Source organism: Stomoxys calcitrans, chromosome 1 (genome assembly GCF_963082655.1).
Source record: "Stomoxys calcitrans chromosome 1, idStoCalc2.1, whole genome shotgun sequence".
Classification (NCBI taxonomy): Eukaryota; Metazoa; Arthropoda; class Insecta; order Diptera; family Muscidae; genus Stomoxys; species Stomoxys calcitrans.
The window spans coordinates 33,302,725-33,328,518 of NC_081552.1; the positions used below are offsets into that span (position 1 = coordinate 33,302,725).

Consider the following 25,794-nt stretch of genomic DNA (forward strand, 5'->3'; position numbering starts at 1 on the left):
ATGATCCGATCGCGACCATACTAGGCATAGATAAGAAGTTGTCTTATAGAAGACACTGTTCCAAGTTTCCGCAAAATCGATTAACAATTGGGCGATTAACAATTGGGTCTATATGGCAACTATATCTAAATAAAGTTCGAGCGAGAACATATTTGGCATGGATCTCAAGGTGTTCAATAGAGCTCACTCTTCCAAGTTTCAATCAACACTATCTTATATATAATAAGTATTGGGTTGCCCAAAAAGTAATTGCGGATTTTTTTAAAGAAAGTTAATGCATTTTTAATAAAACTTAGAATAAACTTTAATCAAATATACTTTTTTTATACTTTTTTTTCTAAAGCAAGCTAAAAGTTACAGCTGATAACTGACAGAAGGAAGAATGCAATTACAGAGTCACAAGCCGTTGAAAAAATTTGTCAACGCCGACTATATGAAAAATCCGCAATTACTTTTTGGGCAACCCAATAAAAGCGTGCAAAGTTCGGCCGGGCCGAATCTAATATACCCTTCACCATGGATCGCATTTGTCGAGTTCTTTTCCCGGCATCTCTTCTTAGGCAAAAAAGGATATAGGAAAAGATTTGCTCTGCTATTAGAGCGATATCACGATATGATCCGATTTTGACCACAATTAAATTATATGTTGGAGACCTGTGTAAAATGTCAGCCAATTCGAATAAGAATTGCGCCCTTTGGGGGCTCAAGAAGTAAAATAGATAGATTGATTTATATGGGAGCTGTATCGAGCTATAGACCGATTCAGACCATAATGAACACGTTTGTTAATGGTCATGAAAGAATCCGTCGTACAAAATTTCAGGCAAATCGGATAATAATTGCGACCTCTAGAGGCTCAAGAAGTCAAGATCCCAGATCGGTTTATATGGCAGCTATATCAGGTTATAAAGCGATTTGAACCTTTTTTGACACAGTTGTTGAAAGTAAAAATACAATACGTCATGCAAAATTTCATTAAAATCGGATAAGAATTAAGCCCTCTAGAGGCTCAAGAAGTCAAGACCCAAGATCAGTTTATATAGCAGCTATATCAGGATATGGACCGATTTGAACCATACTTTGCAAAGTTGTTGGATATCATAACAAAACCCGTCGTGCAAAATTTAATTCCAATCGGATAAGAATTGCGACCTCTAGAGGCTCAAGAAGTCAAGACCCCAGATCGGTTTATATGGCAGCTATATCAGGTTATGGACCGATTTGAACCATACTAGGCACAGTTGTTGGATATCATAACAAAACACGTCGTACAATATTTCATTCCAATCGGATAAGAATTGCGCACTCTGAAGGCTCAAGAAGTCAAGACCCAAGATCGGTTTATATGGCAGCAATATCAAAACATGAACCGATATAGCCCATTTACAATACCAACTGACCTACACTAATAAGAAGTATTTGTGCAAAATTTCAAGCGGCTAGCTTTACTCCTTGGGAAGTTAGCGTGCTTTCGACACACAAACGGACGGACGGACAGACGGACGGACAGACGGACGGACTCGGCTAGATCGACATAGAATGTCGCGACGATCAAGAATAAATATACTTTATGGGGTCTCAGACGAATATTTCGAGTAGTTACAAACAGAATGACGAAATTAGTATACCCCCCATCCTATGGTGGAGGGTATAAAAATCTATTTGTGTTTGTTTGTAGGTGTGTTTGTTTGTTTGTATGTTTGTGTGTTCCTTATAGACTCGGAAACGGCTGAACCGATTTTCTTGACATTTTCACAGATGGTACATATTGACCCCGTGGTGCAAATAGGGTACTAAATTTTCTGATATCTGAAGGGGGGCGGACCCTCCCCCTTACCAAAATTTTCAGAAACGCCAGATCTCGGAGATGGGTGATGCGATTTAGGCGAAATTTTGTGTGCTCTCATAGTACCCTAAAAATAAAAATTTTACATCCAAATTTTGGATGGGGTACCTCGGGGAGCTGCCACCCTAAAACCTACCAAACATATATTTACTCCAATCACGACAATATGGGACTCAAATTAAAGGTATTTAGGATAAAAAAAGGATCTGATATCCAATTGCCGGACCAAGTGCTAGGGGTATCACCCCAAGCCCCAAAACACCCCTAAATCGGACATATTTACCGACCATGGCAATATGGGACTCAAATGAAAGGTATTTGCGAGAAAAATACGAATCTGATATCCAAATGTGGGACCACGTTTCTGGGGCTCCACACCTTCCCCCAAACACCGCCCAAACAGGACTTATTTACCGACCATGGGAATATGGAGCTTCAATAAAAGTTATTTGAATGCAGAATTCGAATCTGATATCCAAATATGGGACCAAGTGTTTGGGGGGGCCGCCTCTCACCAAAACCATCCCCCAAAGGAGACATATTTACTGCCATAGCAATATGGGGCTCAAATGAAAGGTCTTTGGGAGTAAAGCACAAATTTGTTATCAATATTCGGGAAAAGTGTCTATGGGGCCACCCCACCACCACAACACCACCCAAATAGTAAGTATTTTCTGACATGTTTGCCGACTATGGAAGTATGGGGCTCAAATTAAAGGTATGTGGGAGTAGACCACGTATCTGATATCAATATTAGGGGCCAACTGTCGAGCGGACGTCCCACCACAACCCCCAAATTGGACGTATTTGCTCACCAAGACAATTTGGGTCTTAAGGAGAGTGGAACTAAATATTCATAGTTTTTATGGCCAATACCCCAAACCGGACATATTTGCTGACTTTTGCAATATGGAGTTAAATGAGATTAGAAAACGAATTTGATATCCAATTTTGAGAGCAATGGCAATATGGGGTTCAAATAAATTATACATAGATATATGAGAATAGAGCACATTGCTGATAAATTTTCAGAGCTTAGAATTTGGGAAACCACCCCACTCCCCAAAACACATCTAAATCGGACATATTTACCGACCATGACAATGTGGGGCTTAAATGAAAGGCGTTGGGGCGTAGAGCAAGAATTGATACCCATTTTCGGGACCAATTTTCTGAGGGATCTACCCCTTTCCCAGAATACCCCACAAAAAGCAATTTTTTAGTGACCATCGCAATATGAGGCTCAAATCAAGGCATTTGGGAGTAGAATAGAGCATCACTCCTTTCCCAAAACACCCCCAAAGGCAAAAAATTTTGCGACCATGCCAATATGTGGCTCTAATGAAAGGTATTTGAGATTAGAAATCGAATTTGATAACCTATTTTGGGGCCATGTGTTTGGGGGACGCCTCATCCTGTAAACTCCTCTTCAGCCAAAGGCAATATGGGGTTTAAATATATGGTATTTGAGAGAAGAGCACGATGGTGATAGATCCCAGATCGGTTAATATGGCAGCTATATCAGGTTATGGACCGATTTGAACTATTCTTAACACAGTTGTTGGAAGTCATAACAAAACACGTAGTGCAAAATTTCAGCCAAATCGGATAGGAATTGCGTACTCTAGACGCTCAAGAAGTCAAGACCCCAGACTGATTTATATGACAGCTACCATACTCAGCACAGTAGTTGAATATCATAATAAAACATCTCATGCAAAATTTCAGCCAAATCGGAAAAGAATTGTGCCCTCTAGCGGCTCAAGAAGTCAAGATCCCAGATCGGCAGATATGGCAGCTATATCAAAACGTGGACCGATATAGCCCATTTACAATCCCAACCGCCGTACACTAATAAAAAGTATTTGTACAAATTTTCAAGCAGCTAGCTTTACTCCTTCGAAAGATAGCGTGCTTTCGACAGACAGACGAATGGACACAGGGACGGACATGGCTAGTTCGACTTAAAATGTTATGACGATCAAGAATACATATTCTCTATGGGGTCTTAGACGAATATTTCGAGGAGCTACAAACAGAATGACGAAATTAGTATACCCCCATCCTATGGTGGAGGGTATAAGAAGACGCGTGACTGACTGATTATCGTCCAGCCCAAACGGCTAAAGTAAGAATCATGAAATGTGGTGCCAATGTTTTTCTTGGATCATAGTAGGTTTAGATACCTAAAAAGTACCAAATAGTACGAAATAGTACGAAATAATAAGTGTTTGCGATCGAAAAGGGCTAAAACTATGAGGTTAGGCGCAAATTAAACAGTGTCTCCCAAAAATAAGGCTAGAAAAAAACCAGGCAAAAGGAAAGACCCTACAATTTTAAATTCCGGCAACATATAAAAATATTTGTATATGACAGCTATTTCTTAATCTGAACCGACTTTCAAACAGATTGTTTTAAAATTGTTGTTACTACGGTCATATAAGTGCAACTCCGGGCGAAAAATATGTATGGGTGCCACATCCAAATTTCAACCAATTTTGATGACATCTCGCAGATATGTTAAGATCAGAAACAAAACAATCTGTGACAAATTTTGTGTAGATCGGTTACAAATTGTGTGGGAGCAATATCCACATCTGAACCGATTTCGATGAAATCTTGTAGATATATTAAGATCAGCAACAAAACAATCCGTACCAGATGCAGATCGGTTGAAAATTGGAGTTACTACGGCCATTTAAGTGCAAATCGGGCGATACATATATATGGGAGCTATATCTAAATCTGAACCGATTTCGATGAAATCTTGTAGATATATTAAGATCAGCAACAAAACAATCCGTACCAAATTTTGTGCAGATCGGTTGAAAATTGGAGTTACTACGGCCATTTAAGTGCAAATCGGGCGATTCATATATATGGGAGCTATATCTAAATCTGATCCGATTTTGATAAAATTTTGCAGACATGTTAAAATCAGCAACAAAACAATCCGTACCAAATTTTGTGCAGATCGGATGAAAATTGTAGCTACTACGGCCATTTCAATGCAAATCGGGCGATGCGTATATATGGGAGCTATATTTAAATCTGTACCGATTTTGATAAAATTTTGCAGACATGTTAAAATCAGCAAGAAAACAATCCGTTCCAAATTTTGTGCAGATAGTTTAAAAATTGTAGTTACTACGGCCATTTGAGTGCAAATCGGGCGATACATATATATGGGAGCTATATCTAAATCTGATCCGATTTCGATTAAATTTTGCATATATGTTAAGAATAGCAACGAAACAATCCATGCAAATTTTGTGCAGATCGGTTGAAAATTGGAGTTACTACGGCCATTTAAGTGCAAATCGGGCGATTCATATATATGGGAGCTATATCTAAATCTGATCCGATTTTGATAAAATTTTGCAGACATGTTAAAATCAGCAACAAAACAATCCGTACCAAATTTTGTGCAGATCGGATGAAAATTGTAGCTACTACGGCCATTTCAATGCAAATCGGGCGATGCGTATATATGGGAGCTATATTTAAATCTGTACCGATTTTGATAAAATTTTGCAGACATGTTAAAATCAGCAAGAAAACAATCCGTTCCAAATTTTGTGCAGATCGGTTGAAAATTGGAGTTACCACGGCCATTTAAGAGCAAATCGGGCGATACATATATATGGGAGCTATATCTAAATCTGATCCGATTTTGATAAAATTTTGCAGACATGTTAAAAACAGCAATGAAACAATCCGTACCAAATTTTGTGCAGATCGGTTGAAAATTGGAGTTACTACGGCCATTTCAATGCAAATCGCGCGATGCGTATATATGGGAGCTATATTTAAATCTGTACCGATTTTGATAAAATTTTGCAGACATGTTAAAATCAGCAAGAAAACAATCCGTTCCAAATTTTGTGCAGATAGTTTAAAAATTGTAGTTACTACGGCCATTTGAGTGTAAATCGGGCGATACATATATATGGGAGCTATATCTAAATCTGATCCGATTTCGATTAAATTTTGCATATATGTTAAGAATAGCAACGAAACAATCCATGCAAAATTTTGTGCAAATCGGTTGAAAATTGGAGTTACTACGGCCATTTCAATGCAAATCGGGCGATGCGTATATATGGGAGCTATATTTAAATCTGTACCGATTTTGATAAAATTTTGCAGACATGTTAAAATCAGCAAGAAAACAATCCGTTCCAAATTTTGTGCAGATAGTTTAAAAATTGTAGTTACTACGGCCATTTGAGTGCAAATCGGGCGATACATATATATGGGAGCTATATCTAAATCTGATCCGATTTCGATTAAATTTTGCATATATGTTAAGAATAGCAACGAAACAATCCATGCAAAATTTTGTGCAAATCGGTTGAAAATTGTAGCTACTACGGCCATTTCAATGCAAATCGGGCGATGCGTATATATGGGAGCTATATTTAAATCTGTACCGATTTTGATAAAATTTTGCAGACATGTTAAAATCAGCAAGAAAACAATCCGTTCCAAATTTTGTGCAGATAGTTTAAAAATTGTAGTTACTACGGCCATTTAAGTGCAAATCGGGCGATATATATATATGGGAGCTATATCTAAATCTGAACCGATTTTTACCAAAATTAATAGCGTTCGTCCTTGAGTCAAAAAGGTGATATGTGTAAAATTTCGGGATGATTGGAAAACAAACACGAGGTGCACTTGGACTACAAGAATACATGGACTCACAGACGGACAGACGGACAAAATCGAATCAGAAAGTGATTCTGAGTCGATCGGTATATTTATCAATGGGTCTAGCTCTTCTCCTTCTTAGCATTGCAAACAAATGCACAAACTTATAATACCCTGTACCACAGTGGTGGCGAATGGTATAACAAATAGACCGATTCGGATCATACTTGACACATTGACTTGATAATTCTAAAAGTTTTTCTTCCAAATTTTAGACAAATCGGATGACAATTGGGGATTCTAGGGGCTTCAGAAGTCAAATCGGGGTGTAAACCGATCGCCTGTATCCAAATCTCAACTGATATGGCCCATTTGCAATCGCCAACGACCTACATCAATTGGAAGTGTCTGTGAAAAATTTCAAGCAGCTGGCTTTACTCGTTCGATCGCTATCGTGATTTCGACAGACGTACGGACGGACATGGCTATTTCGACTCAGACTGTCGAGACGATCAAGAATAAAAATACTTTATGGGGTCCCTGGAAGCTGCAATTTTGCACATAGAGTTCTCTTATGACTTTCAACAACTGTGCCAAGTACAGTTCCCATGGCTCCCATATAAAGCGATCTCCCGATTGGACTACTTGAGCCCTTACAAACCGCGATTTTTATCCGATGTGGCTCAAATTTTGCATATACGGTCCAAATCGGTCTATGACCAGATATAGCTTCCATATTTTAGCAGAATCCATGGTAGTGGGTTCGCTAGATGCGGCCCGGGCGAACTTAGCACGCATTACTTGTTGTGAATTGAGCCAGAGCCATGAATTTTTGATAAATGACCCATTAACGCCGAGGTTCAGGCGATTCCCTTGTCCAAGTTTGATTAAGTGGCAATCTGCCATCAGACTCACTTAGACGTTTTCATGCATTGCGATGCCACAGGAACAGAAGAAGGAAGATGCCTTCTAGATCTTACCGTTGAATCGACCAGATCGCTTTAAATAGCCCAATAACTTGCGAATGTTCTCATCCGATAGGTTCTCAAAGAAATAAGAATCTAATGTGGAACTCCCACTGACTGCTAGTGCGTGACACACACGCAGAAGGTGTTCTATAGTCTCCTCATCTTCGATGTCCTCACAGCTTCTGCAAAAGTCGCGACTGGAAGCCTTCAGTCTGTCAGCATGTTTTCCGATAAGACAGTGACCTGTCATGGGGGACACAATGACTGAGACGTCTGTTCTAGCCAATGACAGCAAAGCGGTAGACCTCTTCAAATCTAAATTGGGCCACATAGTTTTGGAATGCCCACAGCCCCCTCTTTGTGACCATCTATAATGCGTTGTCCTTCGGGACTGGTCCTGAAAACAGTATCCCTGGAAAGTGTAGGGTAGTTCCTAGTCTCGCAAGCTCATCCGCTTTACAATTCCCTGGGATATCTCTGTGGCCCGGTACCCAGAACAGGTGAATTTTAAATTGTTCAGTCATCTCGTTGAGAGATCTGCGACGATCGAGGTTTGTTTTTGTGTTCCGAAATAAGTTCTCCAGGGATTTAATGGCTGCCTGGCTGTTTGAGAAGATATTTATGCCACCACTTCCTTAATTGCAAGGATCTCCGCTTGATACATACTGCAGTAGTCGAGTAACATTTTCGATATGACCAGTTCTAGATATTTAGAGTACACCCCAAAGCCCACCAGGTCGTCTAGTTTGGAACCATCCGTATAGAAGTCTATGTAACTTCTATTACCAGTTCTGTCAGGAATAGTCGTACTGTACTTGTACAAAAAGCGGCTCAAGTAAGGTGTAATCCACACTGCCTGGAGCATCGGACATTGTATCATGGATGACACTGTATCCGTAGCCGCCACATGACGCCGAGAGAGAGCTCCCTAAGCTTCAAGGCAGTGGTCGCAGCAATTTGTCAAGCCACAATTTTGTATGCCGTCTGATAGTAATCGAAAACAACATGTAAAAAGGCGTTAAGTTCGGCCGAGCCGAACTTTGGATACCCACCACCACCGGGTATATATGTAAACCACTTTTCGTCAAAATTCGGTGAAAAATGCGTACCTATGCCCCATAGCAGCTTTATGGAAATATGTTCCGATTTGGACCAAATACTAATTAATATAAGTCATTGTTCAATTGTGTCTATTGATCTTTTTAGTAGCTATATCTAAAAATAAACCGATCTGAATCACATACGACACGGATATCGAAAGCCTAACATAAGTCACTGTGTCAAATTTCAATGAAATTGGATTAAAAATGCGACTTTTATGGGCAAAAGACCTTAAATCGAGAGATCTGTTTATATGGCAGCTATATTCAAATCTGGGCCGATCTTGAAGGCCAAATTGAAGAAGGATGTCGAAGGTCCTAACGCAACTCACTGTCCCAAATTTCAACAAAATCGGATGATAAATGTGTCTTTTATGGGCCTAAGACCCTAAATCGGCGAATCGGTCTATATGGCAGCTATATCCGAATCCGGACCGATCTGAGCCAAATTGACGAAGGATGTCGAAGGGCCTAACACAACTCACTGTCCTAAATTTCAGCAAAATCGGATAACAAATGTGGCCAATAAAAGTATGGGCCTAAGACCCTTAAACGGCGGATCGGTCTATATGGCAGCTATATCCAAATCTGGACCGATCTGGGCCAAATTGAAGAAGGATGTTGAAGGGCCTAACATAAGTCACTGGCCCAAATTTCAACAAAATCGGATAATAAATGTGGCTTTTATGGGGCTAAGACCCTAAATCGGCGTATCGGTCTATATGGGGGCTATATCAAGATATAGTCCGATACAGTCCATCTTCGAACATAACCTGCTTATGAGCAAAAAAAAAGAATCTGTGCAAAATTTCAGCTCAATTTCTCAATTTTTAAAGACTGTAGCGTGATTTCAACAGACAGACGGACGGACATGGCTAGATCGTCTTAGATTTTTACGCTGATCAAGAATATATATACTTTATAGGGTCGGAAATGGATATTTCGATGTGTTGCAAACGGAATGACTAAATGAATATACCCCCATCCTTCGGTGGTGGGTATAACAATTTGGCATCCTAATTTCGGGTGGGGTATCTAGGGGGCCGCTCCACCCCCATAACCTACCAAACATATATAAAGGCAAATCACGACAATATGGGACTCGAATGAAAGATATTTAAGATCACAAAACTTATCTGATATTCAATTGTCGGACCAAGTGTTTGGGGGACCGCTTCAACCCCCCAAAAACACCCCTAAATCGGACATATTTACCGACCATGACAATATGAGACTTAAATGAAAGCGATTTGCGAGTAGAATACGAATCTGATATCCAAATGTGCAACCAAGTGTTTGGGGGGCGCCCCTCTCCCAAAATAACCCCCAAACAGGACAAATTTACGACCATACCAGTATGGGTCTCAAATGAAAGGTCTTTGGGAGTAAAGCACGAATCTGATATTAATATTGAGGAAAAAGTGTTTATGGGGCCACCCCAACCCCAATGACACCACCTAGATAGGGCGTATTTCATTACAATTGCAATATGGGGCACAATTAAGACGTATTTTAGAGTAGAACACGAATCTGATAGATATTTTTAGAGCAAAGTCACTGAGTCATGTCTGCTGACTATGGAAATATGGGGCTCAAATGAATGGTATTTGGGAGTAGACCACGAATATGATATCAATATTCGGCCCCAACTAAATAGGACGAATTTGCACACCATCACAATTTGGGTCTTAAAGAGAGTGAAGCTCGATATTTATAGGTTTTAGGGCTCATACCCCAAATTGGACATATTAGCAATAAGGGGTTTAAATGAAAGGTATTTGAGATGAGAAAACGAATTTAATATCCACTTTTGAGGCCTTTGACAATATGGGGTTCAAATAAATGATATTTGAGAGTAGAGCACAATGTTGATTTATTTTCAGGGCCAAGTGTTTGGGGGACCACCCCACTCGCCAAAACACACCTAAATCGGACATATTGGGTTGCCCAAAAAGTAATTGCGGATTTTTCATATAGTCGGCGTTGACAAATTTTTTCACAGCTTGTGACTCTGTAATTGCATTCTTTCTTCTGTCAGTCATCAGCTGTTACTTTTAGCTTGCTTTAGAAAAAAAGTGTAAAAAAAGTATGTTTGATTAAAGTTCATTCTAGGTTTTATTAAAAACGCATTTACTTTCTTTAAAAAAATCCGCAATAACTTTTTGGGCAATCCAATATTTTGTTATACACAGGTGAACAATGACTTATATATATAAGTGTTTGGTCCAAATCGAAATATAAGTGTTTGGTCCAAATCGAAACATATTTCGATATAGCTGCTATGGGGCATAAGGTATGCATTTTTCACCAGATTTTGTCGAAAAGTGGTCTACATATATACCCGAGGTATCTGGCCCGGACGAACTTAACGCCTTTTTACTTGTTATGAATAGTCCTGACAACTACGGTCCATCTGTATATATGGATACATCTCCTTTATATTTGAAAAAATCATTTAAAGAATGTGTCAAATTAGATCCATAGTGCAGGGTACATAAGATTCGCCCCGGTTGAACTTAGCCCATTTTTACTTGCTTATGTTATTTTCTCAACACATCTTTCCGTTATAAGCTTTTTCCTATTGTTGATGATAAAACTTGCTTAAATCCATCCATATTTCATATCAATAAACGCTAGAACTAACAGTTTTGTTCAATTCCTTTACACATTTGCTGCTGAGTTAAGTACTCAATCTCCGATGGGAAGATAATACTTCAATATCTCTAACCCTTTTCTAAAAAGTCCATTTTGATTGAGTATAAATGAAGGTTGCCATGCAATACTAAAAGCAGGAGAAAAACGGAATCGATTGACCATACAATTTCATACTTTATCCCTTAAAGTGTTCAGAACTATCACTAGGATTTCGACTACAAGTGGGGCTATCTATGAATAGACATCCATAGATACTCATACTCAAATATGGAGCCAGGGAGCCAACACATCCTGTTTGTGGTTATGAACTTATACTTTTCTTTTTTTTTTCTTATTCCCTCCTTTATAATTCCTGTTGCAGTTTGATGTGTGTTTGCAATTGTCCTTTTTTTGTGGAAGTAGCTGCGGAGGATTGTTGTCCACATGGATTTGTTTGTTATGTTTATTTTTGTTTCTCTCGTTTCGTTTAGACAATTTTATTGGGGGTTTTATTGACCATTCGTGTATAGTAAAATATGGCTTAGTAACATTCATTCTCACACAAAAATATGTACACAACAGAACCTTATAGCAAAGCGTGAGGTATACATGGACAAAAGCTTGTTGCAGCTTTAGTTTGTATGAAAGCAATCCGACACAAATATATGAAGTGGGGTATAATGAGGAAGAGTGGACCATTTTTTTTTTTAACTTTGGGTTGTATGTCGAAAAGATAATATTTGTTAAGGGACTTTCCCTTGACATCCTTCAAAAATCCTAAAGCACTTATAATCCTTAAAGCCCACATATGATGATCTCAATAGGTCTTTAATTTAAATTTGTTTCAATTTTCCCGAACGAAAATATTGGGTTGCCCAAAAAGTAATTGCGGATTTTTCATATAGTCGGCGTTGACAATTTTTTTCACAGCTGACGCTGACTCTGTAATTGCATTCTTTCTTCTGTCAGTTATCAGCTGTTACTTTTAGCTTGCTTTAGAAAAAAAGTGCAAAAAAAAGGTATATTTGATTAAAGTTCATTCAAAGTTTTATTAAAAATGCTTTTACTTTCTTTTAAAAAATCCGCAATTACTTTTTGGGCAACCCAATAGTTCCCTCGTATATATATATCCTAATATCTCATTTACTAATGCTATAAACAAATTCAAACGCATTTTCTTCGCCACAACCCAATTTTCCGCCTTTGAATGCATTTCATGGCATTTCTGCAATTTTTGATTATATTTTACGACTGTTCATTTTTCTGATGAGAAAATCTATAGAAAGAAAATTGACCAATGCCACCAGCATGTGAATGCTTAAGGAATTTGTCCAAATTTGTACAGAGATATGGAAAAAAATGCAGCCATACTTTTGCTTCACTAGGAAATGTTGATTTTATTTCCAATGTTTTTGTTTTACTTTTTCTACTTTTTAGTCGTGCCGCATTTGAAATATAAATTTGTTGTGTTATTCAAGACACGTTTTAAGTTTCACAGGAATTCTCAATGTAATGGATAGGAAAAGTTACATGATACACAATAACCAACAATAGCAAAGTGTGCAATGGATTATATTTTTACAGTAAAATGTTTCTTAAAGAGGAGTTCTAAGTAAAATGTTTTATTTCGTTGAAAACAGTTTTTGCCCTCTCTTTAAAGATAACAGTTTTACTTGGTATTAGGAAACTTTTCTTAAACATTTCAGTTTTGCTACATTAATAAGCAAACATATTCTTGGCTGAAAGATTTTTTACTTAATTTTAAAGAATTTTTGCTTTACACATTAAACTAATTAATTAAGAGCAAACTTTTTCCATATGAATCAGTGCTGTCCGTAATGTAGAGTAGAGTAGAGTAGAGTAGAGTAGAGTAGAGTAGAGTAGAGTAGAGTAGAGTAGAGTAGAGTAGAGTAGAGTAGAGTAGAGTAGAGTAGAGTAGAGTAGAGTAGAGTAGAGTAGAGTAGAGTAGAGTAGAGTAGAGTAGAGTAGAGTAGAGTAGAGTAGAGTAGAGTAGAGTAGAGTAGAGTAGAGTAGAGTAGAGTAGAGTAGAGTAGAGTAGAGTAGAGTAGAGTAGAGTAGAGTAGAGTAGAGTAGAGTAGAGTAGAGTAGAGTAGAGTAGAGTAGAGTAGAGTAGAGTAGAGTAGAGTAGAGTAGAGTAGAGTAGAGTAGAGTAGAGTAGAGTAGAGTAGAGTAGAGTAGAGTAGAGTAGAGTAGAGTAGAGTAGAGTAGAGTAGAGTAGAGTAGAGTAGAGTAGAGTAGAGTAGAGTAGAGTAGAGTAGAGTAGAGTAGAGTAGAGTAGAGTAGAGTAGAGTAGAGTAGAGTAGAGTAGAGTAGAGTAGAGTAGAGTAGAGTAGAGTAGAGTAGAGTAGAGTAGAGTAGAGTAGAGTAGAGTAGAGTAGAGTAGAGTAGAGTAGAGTAGAGTAGAGTAGAGTAGAGTAGAGTAGAGTAGAGTAGAGTAGAGTAGAGTAGAGTAGAGTAGAGTAGAGTAGAGTAGAGTAGAGTAGAGTAGAGTAGAGTAGAGTAGAGTAGAGTAGAGTAGAGTAGAGTAGAGTAGAGTAGAGTAGAGTAGAGTAGAGTAGAGTAGAGTAGAGTAGAGTAGAGTAGAGTAGAGTAGAGTAGAGTAGAGTAGAGTAGAGTAGAGTAGAGTAGAGTAGAGTAGAGTAGAGTAGAGTAGAGTAGAGTAGAGTAGAGTAGAGTAGAGTAGAGTAGAGTAGAGTAGAGTAGAGTAGAGTAGAGTAGAGTAGAGTAGAGTAGAGTAGAGTAGAGTAGAGTAGAGTAGAGTAGAGTAGAGTAGAGTAGAGTAGAGTAGAGTAGAGTAGAGTAGAGTAGAGTAGAGTAGAGTAGAGTAGAGTAGAGTAGAGTAGAGTAGAGTAGAGTAGAGTAGAGTAGAGTAGAGTAGAGTAGAGTAGAGTAGAGTAGAGTAGAGTAGAGTAGAGTAGAGTAGAGTAGAGTAGAGTAGAGTAGAGTAGAGTAGAGTAGAGTAGAGTAGAGTAGAGTAGAGTAGAGTAGAGTAGAGTAGAGTAGAGTAGAGTAGAGTAGAGTAGAGTAGAGTAGAGTAGAGTAGAGTAGAGTAGAGTAGAGTAGAGTAGAGTAGAGTAGAGTAGAGTAGAGTAGAGTAGAGTAGAGTAGAGTAGAGTAGAGTAGAGTAGAGTAGAGTAGAGTAGAGTAGAGTAGAGTAGTGTAGAGTAGAGTAGAGTAGAGTAGAGTAGAGTAGTGTAGAGTAGAGTAAAGTAGAGTAGAGTAGAGTAGAGTAGAGTAGAGTAGAGTAGAGTAGAGTAGAGTAGTGTAGAGTAGAGTAAAGTAGAGTAGAGTAGAGTAGAGTAGAGTAGAGTAGAGAAATTTTACACAAAATTTATTTGTCCATCGGTAGGTTAAGTTCTAAGATCGGCAACATCGGACTATATCCTGATATAGCTCCCATATAGACCATTTTGCCGATTTAAGGTTTGGTCTTACCAAAACCACATTAATTATCCGATTTTGCGGAAATGTGGGACAATGGCAACCGACAAGCTTGTTCAATGCGGTGCAGTTTTAGATATACCTGCCATATATGATCTTGGGCTCAAAAAAGGCAATTTTATTTTGCCCGATTTCGCTGAAATTTGGACAGTGAGTTATGTTAGGCCCCTTGACAATCTTGTTTAATTTGTCCTAGATCCGTTCGATTTGGATTTAGCCGCCATATAGACTGATCTCATGATTTAAGGTCTTGGGCCCGTAATAGACACATTTATTTGCCGATTTCTCAGAAATCTGGTATAGGGAGTTGTGTTAGGCTCCTCGATATTCCTGTTCAATACGATCAGGAAAGGTTCAGATTTGGATGTATCTGCCGTACAAAACGATTTATGATTTTAGGCCCATAAAAGGTGTAATTAACGGATTTCGCTAAAATTAGGCACAATGAGTTGCATTAGGCGAGTCATCTGTCGATAGCACTCTAACTATCGAAGGCGTAAAGCGAGGCGCTTGAAAATTTGCACAAATACTTCATATTAGGGCAGTTGCGGTTGCGAATAAAAATGGGCTAAATTGGTTCATGTTTTGATATAGCTGGCATATAAACCGATCTCGGATCTTGACATCTTGAGCCTCTAGAGGACGCAATTCATATCTAATTTGCCATATAAACCAATCTAGGGTCTTGACTTCGTGGGCCTTTTAAGTGCGCAATTCTCTTCCGATGTGGTTGAAATTTTGAGCGAAGTGTTTTGTAGTGGCTTACAATCGGTTCATAACCTGATACAGCTACCATATAAGCTGATCTGGGATCTTGCTTCCTTGAGCGTCTAGAGTACGCTATTATTATCCGATTTAGGAGAAATTTTGCTCGAAGTGTTTTGTTTCGTCTTCCAACAACTATGCCAAGTATGGTCCACTTTGGTTTATAACCTGATGTAGATCCTGTATGTGGTTGAAATTTTGAGCGAAGTGTTTTGTAATGGCTTACAATCGGTTCATAACCTGATACAGCTACCATATAAGCTGATCTGGAATCTTGACTTCTTGAGCCTCCAGAGTACGCAATTATTATCCAATTTAGCAGAAATTTTGCTCAAAGTGTTTTGTTTCGTCTTCCAACCGATTCTGATCCGATTTGTCTGAAATCTAGTTTGCAAAAAACTAGACAAATGCGATCCATGGTGGAGAGTATATAAGAATCGGCTCGGCCGTACTTAGCACGCTTTTGCTTGTGTTTATACCCACCACCATAAGATGGGGGTATGCTAATCTACTCATTCCGTTTGTAACACCTTGAAACATTATTGCTTTTAAAGGATATTTTGTCAATTGTATTTCTACATATATTAAATTTTGTCAAAGTTTTACTTCTATAGGAAGTTTTGTCAAATTTAATTCCAATAGGAAATTTTAAAATTCCTGTCACGTTCAAACTCAATTGTTATGTTTGTTTAATTATGAATTCAATATTTATTGTATATTTATTATTGGCGCCTTGAACGCTGCCATGGCAATGACCCAGTTTCCTAGGCAACAAAACGATAAACAAGCCCGGCACTTGTAAACTAAATATTCAATAATCGATGTTTGAAAGCAAGTTAACATAAAATAGAAAACAAAAATACAAATACTTCAAGGAGAACATTAAACATTGTTCGCTTGCTTTAGAATATAAATCAAAAACTTGTGAAGCTCTTAAAAAGCAAAAAAGCCAAGAAAAGAAGGGAGGACAAGCAAGCATCAATAATGTCCTTGTTCGAGAATGTGGAAAATTTAAAATTGCTACGAAATCTCTTAAACCCCCAAGACAGCAGAGATGATGGCTCGGATTTAGAAGAAGATGGAGAGCCATTGCTAAAAGAAAAATGGAGTAAGTTGTAGAATTATAGAAGAAAAATTATTTTCTTTACTTAACCATGATACCCTTTTAGATCCTGGATGTTTGGGACCTCAACAAACTACCAAATCCTTGGAAACATTTGCATCACCTTATGCCCCTTTAAAGCCGGATGAAGTAGAGGCCAAACATCAACCCTCCACCTTGGAGGAATGGCAAGAGCAACAGGAATTGGAGGATTCCAATATTTTGGATACACGCAAAAGTCCTGAATACAGCATGACTTATCGCCAAGCTGTGGGCACCGAAGATGTCTATCTACAAATAAGTAATCGCACTAATTCCTCTGCCAGTTGTGAGGATTTGGTGGTGGAAATATTTTTGCCTGGCGACTCAACACCAGCCGATAAGATGTCTTTGTCCATAACAGCCAATGAAGTGGATTTGGCCACTCCCATATATCGCCTCAAATTGCCTATGAGCCAACCCATTAATGTGGATCGTTGTAGGGCAAAATATGACAAAGATTTGGAAAAATTAACATTGACTTTACGCATGCAGAGAGAATTGGATTTTGTGAATTTTTAAACACTTTGACAAAAAGTTTGATTTTTTTTTTGTTTTGCAAAGGAAAAATATAAAAAAAAATAAACCAACAGATCGACATACAGTAGGTGTTTTGCAGATCTAAATTGTAAAAAAGACATTTAAAAAGGAAATTTTGACTAAATATTGTTTGTAAGGAAAATGTGCATGAATGAATTTATTCATGAATATTCCATTAAGCAATAGGGGCACATTTTTCACATATCAATGAGTGCTGTCCATTTCAAGTTTAAGCTTAAAGCTGAGTCCGAACGTGGTGCTCTCTTTGGAGAGATATTTTGATATGGCATATGACCTAACAAAAGTCGCCAGCATTAGGAGGGGATAACCACGAGGATACGAACCCAGGCGATCAGTGTCATAGGCGGACCTGCAGCCTCTTAGATTCGATGGAAAATTAATCAAAATTTTTAATTGACAATTTTAAAAATGTCCTTTCTATGGGAAATTTTGTCAAAAGTTCTTTTCTATGGGGAATTTGGTCCAAACTTCTTTTCTATAAGAAATTATTTTATAATCTAAATCTATAATAATAGAAATTTTTTTAAAAATTACATTTCTATGGGAAATTTTGTGAAAATTCACTTTCAATGGGAAATTATGTCAAAATTTCCTTTCAATGCAAACTTTGGTAAAAACTGCATTCCAATAGGAAAGTTTGTTAAAATTTCAATTCTATGGGAAATTTTTCAAAAATTCTTTTCTAGCCGAACCTGGTCCGCTCCGCTGCGCCTTCTTTAACTCTCTAATATCTTTTTAGGGCGGGGACACTTTGCCCTGAATGCGGATATCGAATTCGTGCCATTGTAGCTGGGTTTATCCCCTCTTAATGTTGGCGACATTTGCGAGGTACAATGCCATGCATGCCAATTTAAAAAAAAAAAAAAAAAACAAGTAAAAGCGTGCTAAGTTCGGCCGGGCCGAATCTTATATACCCTCCACCATGGATCGCATTTGTCGAGTTCTTTTCCCGGCATCTCTTCTTAGGCAAAAAAGGATATAGGAAAAGAGTTGCTCTGCTATTAAAACGATATCAAGATATGGTCCGGTTCGGACCACAATTAAATTATATGTTGGAGACCTGTGTAAAATGTCAGCCAATTCGAATAAGAATTGCGCCCTTTGGGGGCTCAAGAAGTAAAATAGAGAGATCGTTTTATATGGGAGCTGTATCGGGCTATAGACCGATTCAGACCATAATAAACACGTATGCTAATGGTCATGAGAGAATCCGTCGTACAAAATTTCAGGCAAATCGGATAATAATTGCGACCTCTAAAGGCTCAAGAAGTCAAGATCCCAGATCGGTTTATATGGCAGCTATATCAGGTTATGGACCGATTTGAACCATACTTGGCACAGTTGTTGGATATCGTAACAAAACACGTCGTGCAAAATTTCATTCCAATCGGATAAGAATTGCGCACTCTAGAGGCTCAAGAAGTCAAGACCCAAGATCGGTTTATATGGCAGCTATATCAGGTTATGGACCGATTTGAACCATACTTGGCACAGTTGTTGGATATCATAACAAAACACGTCGTGCAAAATTTCATTCCAATCGGATAAGAATTGCGCCCTCTAGAGGCTTAAGAAGTCAAGACCCAAGGTCGGTATATATGGCAGCTATATCAGGTTATGGACCGATTTGAACCATACTTGGCACAGTTGTTGGATATCATAACAAAACACGTCGTGCAAAATTTCATTCCAATCGGATAAGAATTGCGTACTCTAGAAGCTCAAGAAGTCAAGACCCAAGATCGGTTTATATGGCAGCTATATCAAAACATGGACCGATATGGCCCATTTACAATACCAACCGACCTAAACTAATAAGAAGTATTTGTGCAAAATTTCAAGCGGCTAGTTTACTCTTTCGGAAGTTAGCGTGCTTTCGACAGACAGACGGACGGACGGACAGACGGACGGACATGGCTAGATCGACATAAAATTTCACGACGATCAGGAATATATACACTTTATGGGGTCTAAGACGAATATTTCGAGTAGTTACAATCAGAATGACGAAATTAGTATACCCCCCATCTTATGGTGGAGGGTATAAAAATTCCGCAAAGAGGTGTCGCACTGCGGTATGCCGTTCGAACTCGGCTATAAAAAAGGTCCCTTATCATTGACTATAAACTTGAATTGGAAAGCACTCATTGATGTATAAAAATGTGCCCCTTATCGGTTCCTGGTGATAATGTTCCTCCTTAGGTAATGTTCTCATTAAGGGAGGGATAAACTTCGAATATATCTGTTTAGCAGAGTTTTGGGGTTGGGGGACCCGCTTGGTACTTGGACCCACATTTTAATACCATATTCGTCTACTGGCCTCCAATACCTTTCAATTGATACCCTTAGTGTGCTCATCGGACCACTTTCGGATATGGGTGGTGTTTTTGAAGTAAGGGGGAGGGTCCGTCTCCACCCGGTATCTAAAAAGAATGTTCCTTCCAGACAAACGTTCAGATTTTATGAAAATTTTAAGAAAATCGGTTCAGCCAAGTATCATAAGTCATATTGGGTCTAATGGCGTTTTCGAGGGGTGGCGATCTGATTTTGTATGGCAGATTCGAAATCTACTTCCGAATACCTTTTACTTGAGCCCCATATTGAAATGAACGTCCAATATGTCGGTTTGGGGGAGTTTTGGGGTTGGGGCGGCCCGATGAGTACTCCTCCTTCCGAAGGAGTACAGCTAGCCGCTTGAAATTTTGCACAAATACTTCTTATTAGTGTAGGTCGGTTGGTATTGTAAATGGGCCATATCGGTCCATGTTTTGATATAGCTGCCATATAAACCGATCTTGGGTCTTGACTTCTTGAGCCTCTAGAGTGCTCAATTCTTATCCGATTGAGATGAAATTTTACACAACGTGTTTTGTTATGATATCCAACAACTGTGTCAAGTACGGTTCAAATCGGTTTATAACCTGATATAGCTGCCATATAAACCGATCTGGGGTCTTGACTTCTTGAGCCTCTAGAGTGCGCAATTCTTTTCCGATTAGAATGAAATTTTGCACGACGTGTTTTGTTATGATATACAACAACTGTGCCAAGTATGGTTCAAATCGGTCCATAACCTGATATAGCTGCCATATAAACCGATCTGGGGTCTTGACTTCTTGAGCCTCGAGAGTGCGCAATTCTTATCCGATTGGAATGAAGTCTTGCACGACGTGTTTTGTTATGATATTCAACAACTGTGCCAAGTATGGTTCAAATCGGTTTATAACCTGATATAGCTGCCATATAAACCGATCTGGGGTCTTGACTTCTTGAGCCTCTAGAGTGCGCAATTCTTATCCGATTGGAATGAAATTTTGCACGACGTGTTTTGTTATGATATCCAACAACTGTGCCAAGTATGGTTCAAATCGGTCCATAACCTGATATAGCTGCCATATAAACAGATCTTGGGTCTTGACTTTTTGAGCCTGTAGAGGTCGCAATTCTTATCCGATTGGAATGAAATTTCGTACGACGTGTTTTGTTATGATGTCCAACAACTGTGCCAAGTATGGTTCAAATCGGTTCATAACCTGATATAGCTGCCATATAAACCGATCTGGGATCTTGACTTCTTGAGCCTCTAGAGGTCGCAATTATTATCCGATTTGCCTGAAATTTTGTACGACGGATTCTCTCATGACCATTAACATACGTGTTTATTATGGTCTGAATCGGTCTATAGCCCGATACAGCTCCCATATAAAACGATCTCTCTATTTTACTTCTTGAGCCCCCAAAGGGCGCAATTCTTATTCGAATTGGCTGACATTTTACACAGGTCTCCAACATATAATTTAATTGTGGTCCGAACCGGACCATATCTTGATATCGTTTTAATAGCAGAGCAACTCTTTTCCTATATCCTTTTTTGCCTAAGAAGAGATGCCGGGAAAAGAACTCGACAAATGCGAACCATGGTGGAGGGTATATAAGATTCGGCCCGGGCGAACTTAGCAAACTTTTACTTGTTTACATTGCCAAGTGTCTAAGGGACCACCTCACCCCCGTAAACACTCCTAAGTCGGACAACATGAGAATATCGGGCGGAAATAAAGTTAGAATAGCATTAAACTCTCCGAGCGAATTCGTGGTCCAATAAAAATCATATGGAATTCAGATAAAGGCACTTATATTGTTATAATGGTAGTCAAGCGATGTACTTTTACATTCTTCCTAGCATGGCATTTCACTTAAAGCTCTTTTTTGTCGAAAATAAATATTCAAAGGATAATTTTGTTACATATACAGTAAAAGAAGACGCAGCGGAGCGGGCCCGGGTCAGCTAGTCTGTAATATTGGGTTGCCCAAAAATAATTGCGGATTTTTCATATAGTCGGCGTTGACAAATTTTTTCACAGCTTGTGACTCTGTAATTGATTTCTTTCTTCTGTCAGTTATCAGCTGTTACTTTTAGCTTGCTTTAGAAAAAAAGTGTAAAAAAGTATATTTGATTAAAGTTCATTCTAAGTTTTATTAAAAATGCATTTACTTTCTTTTAAAAAATCCGCAATTACTTTTTGGGCAACCCAATAAAAACAGATTACGCTATGGCCTGCAGCCGGACAATATCCGATTGTATGAATTATTTCACGACCAAAAAAATTTAGCTCAAAATTTAATTTTTATAGAAAATTTTTTCAAAATTTCATGTCTATGCGAAATACTCGCAAATTTTATTTCTATGGGAAATTTTTGCAAAATCCTATAAGAAATAAAAAAAAAAACACATTTTTGTGGGAAATTTTGTAAACAATTTCCTTTCGATGGGAATTTTGTCAACATTTCATGTCGATATGACAAAATTTGCTTTTTATGGAAAACTTTTTCTAACATTCATTTGTATAGGAAATTTAATATCAAAATTTAATTTCATAGCAATTTTCCTTTCTAGGGAACATATTTTCATTTGTATAGGAAATTTTTTTAAAATTCCCATTTTATTGAAATTTTATAAACATTTCCTATTTGTGGGAAATTTTTTCAAAATTTCATTTCTATGGGAAAGTTCATCAAAATTTCATTTCTTGTTGACATTTCCTGTAGTAAAAATTGGTATGGGAATTTATGTCACAATTTCATTTCTTTGGGAAAGTTTTTCAAAACTTCTTTTCTGTAGGAAGTTTTGACAAAATTTATATTCTGTGGTAAATATATTAAAATTTATTTTCCACTGGCAATTTTGTCAACAATTCTGAAATTTAGGAAATTAAAACAATTAGGAAATTTTTTAATTCTTTTCTTATCCTTAGGAAAATGAATTTAAATTTCTTATGAGAAATTCGAAGAAAAAGAGTTTTTGTCCTTTTAAAAAAAGTTGTCTAAATTTTTTTTAATCTCAAGGCCTTTTGCCAAATCAAATCAAAACATTTTCTTAATAGGTCATCTAATTGGAAACATTGACATGCCCTTTGTCTTCGTTTACAAATTGACATTTGAATTCTTGCCCATTGGGGTCACACATGAATGTAGCAGGATATACGTAAATGAGACCAAAATCCTGTAAGCCACCATCATTCACCATAGATTCTTAAAATGTGCTTGTCAGCAGCAGCCTTCCTGGGTTGCCCCAACTGATTTAACAAACTATTTCCAAACATTAGTTTCATTTTGAGTGCTCACTACAAACATGCAAATGAGAAAAGTTCCTTTTTCATCAAGAGTCCAATACAGTTCACCTGATGATGATGATGATGTCTTTGAAGGATGACTTTGCAAGGGATTGAATGAGGTGATGATTAACAAAAAAAAAAAATATGTTGTTGATGTTGTCTAGTGGTAGGAAAAAAAAAGTTACACAGCCATATTCGATGATGGATGGTTGAATGGATGCAGGGACAAACCCAGAGCCAGCAGGACGGACACCTGAGCGAATAATCAAATGGCAAAAAGGTAATAGAATGGAAATTTATTCACAGACTATTTGCAACTGAAGCAGTGCTGCCTCTGTTGAAACTGTAAAGTTTTAATTAACTTGGAATCCAAAAATTGTTTTGAGCTCTGATGAAGAGTTAACATTTTTGGCACCAAAGCCTAATCACAAATGTTGGTCACTTTTCAAGCATGCGGGTTAGGTTAGTAGAGAGGGAGAGGCTGTTAAAATATTTCTCAGGAAATTGATGGAATGCCTAAAAGTGCTAAACATTTGCATCAAAAAGTTTCAACGAATAATTGAAATGTTTCAACTAAGACTATTTTAGGTTTGTAGTCTCAGTTGGGGCTATGCAAGGCTGATAATGAAGCAGATAGGGATTTGAAAATTAAACCTATTATTGTTTTAAAACAAAAAGTGTAACAAATTAAAGCAGTTCTTAACAAAAACAAGTAAAAGCGTGTTAAGTTCGGCCGGGCCGAATCTTATATACCCTCCAACATGGATCGCATTTATCGAGATCTTTTCACGGCATCTCTTCTTTGGCAAAAAAATGATATAAGAAAAGATTTGCTCTGCTTTTAGAGTGATATCAAGTTATGGTCCGGTTTGGACCACAATTAAATTATATGTTGGAGACCTGTGTCAGCCAATTCGAATAAAAATTGCGCCCTTTGGGGGCTCAAGAAGTAAAATAGAGCGATCGATTTATATGGGAGCTGTATCGGGCTATAGACCGATTCAGACCATAATAAACCACGTATATTGATGGTCAAGAGAGGATCCGTCGTACAAAATTTCAGCTAAATCGGATAATAAATGCGCCCTCTAGAGGCTCAAGAAGTCAAGACCCAAGATCGGTTTATATGGCAGCTATATCAGGTTAAAAACCGATTTGAACCTTATTTGACACAGTTGTTCAAAGTAAGAATAAAATACGTCATGCAAAATTTCAGCCAAATCGGATAATAAATGCGCCCTCTAGAGACTCAAGAAGTCAAGACCCAAGATCGGTTTATATGACAGCTATATCAGGTTATGAACCGATTTAAACCTTATTTGACACAGTTGTTTAAAGTAAGAATAAAATACGTCATGCAAAATTTCAGCCAAATCGGATAATAAATGCGCCCTCTAGAGACTCAAGAAGTCAAGACCCAAGATCGGTTTATATGGCAGCTATATCAGGTTATGGACCGATTTAAACCATACTTGGCACAGTTGTTGGATATCATAACAAAACACGTCGTGCAAAATTTCATTTCAATCAGATAAGAATTGCGCACTCTAGAGGCTCAAGAAGTCAAGACCCAAGATCGGTTTATATTGCAGCTATATCAAAACATGGACCGATATGGCCCATTTGCAATACCAACCGACCTACACTAATAAAAGTATTTGTGCAAAATTTCAAGCGGCTAGCTTTACTCCTTCGGAAGTTAGCGTGCTTTCGACAGAAAGATGGACGGACGGACGGACAGACGGACAGACGGACAGACGGACGGACATGGCTAGATCGACATAAAATGTCGCGACGATCATGAATATATATACTTTATGTGGTCTCAGACGAATATTTCGAGTAGTTACAAACAGAATGACGAAATTAGTATACCCCCCATCCTATGGTGGAGGGTATAAAAATTAAATTTGTATAATTCCAAACATAAGCAAATTACAAACAAGTAAAAGCGTAAAACGTAAAAAAGTTCGGCCGGGCCGAATCATGGGAGCCCACCAGCATGGATTCTGCTAAACAATTTATACAAAATAAATTTAGTTCAAGGGCATAATTTTATTCTACATACCAAACTTCTGTCAAACCAGCAAATATTTTAAAGTTTCTAGGAACCGAACAAGGATGATCGAGAGACCGGTATACATGGGAGCTATATCAGCTTATAAACCGAATCGGACCAAATTTGACACAGTTCTTGGAAGTCATAGTAGAACACTACATGCTAAATTTCACCCAAATCGGACAAAAATTGCTTGCTTGTAAACACTCAATAAGCTATAGCAGGAGATCGGTTTATACGGAAGCTATATTAGGTTATAGACCAATTTGGACCGTACTACGCACTACAGGCTCAATTTCAGCCAAATCGGACAAAAATTGCGGCTTGTAAGGCCTCAAGAAGTCAAATCGGTAGATCGGTTTATATGGAAGCAACTTCAATTTATTGACCGATTTGGACCGTACTTTGCACAGTTGTTGGAAGTCACAAATAAATTTCAGCAAAATCTGACAAAAATTCCGACTTCCAGGGGCTCAAGAAATCAAAAAGGGAGATCGATTTATATGGAAGCTATATTAGGTTATAGACCGAATCGGACCAAATTTAACACAGTTCTTGGAAGTCATAGTAGAACACTACTTGCAAAATTTCTGCCAAATCGGACAAAAATTACGGGTTGTTAGGACTCAAGAAGTCAAATCGGGAGATCGGCTTATATGGGAGCTATATCAACTATATATATATATCACATGCCATATTTCAGCCCAGTTGAACAAAAATTGCGGCATGTATAGGCTCAAGAAGGTAAATCGGGAGATCGGTTATATGGGGGTTATACTAGATTATATGCATCACATGCATAATTTCAGCCACATCGGAAAAAAATTGCGCCTTCCAGGTACTCAAGAATTCAAATCGAGAGATCGCTTTATATGGGAGCTATATCTACAATAAATCTGAATCGATATGGCCCGTTTGCAATCTCCAACGACCTACAGCAATATTAAGTACATAAGTGCATAATTTCAAGAGGCTAGCTTTACGCGTTCGACC

General features: G+C 38.0%; 2 protein-coding genes across 3 annotated transcripts in view; one reads left to right on the forward strand and one right to left on the reverse strand.

Moving 5' to 3' along the window:
- LOC106093809 (venom dipeptidyl peptidase 4) overlaps nucleotides 1-25,794 on the reverse strand; it is a 638,446-nt gene that overhangs the window by 469,120 nt on the left and 143,532 nt on the right. The gene's annotated exons all lie outside the window — the stretch shown is intronic.
- On the forward strand, nucleotides 16,247-17,171 carry LOC106095425 (dynein axonemal assembly factor 6). The gene is made up of 2 exons (XM_013262666.2): nucleotides 16,247-16,536; nucleotides 16,598-17,171. Exons 1-2 carry the CDS (start codon nucleotides 16,413-16,415, stop codon nucleotides 17,089-17,091), a joined length of 618 nt encoding a protein of 205 aa, XP_013118120.2. The 5' UTR covers nucleotides 16,247-16,412; the 3' UTR covers nucleotides 17,092-17,171.

Coding starts and splice junctions, on each gene's coding strand:
- LOC106095425 (XM_013262666.2), top strand. CDS start 16,413: ATGTCCTTGTTCGAGAATGTGGAAAATTTAAAATTGCTACGAAATCTC. Junction 16,537..16,597: donor ATTGCTAAAAGAAAAATGGA/GTAAGTTGTAGA, acceptor ATACCCTTTTAG/ATCCTGGATGTTTGGGACCT.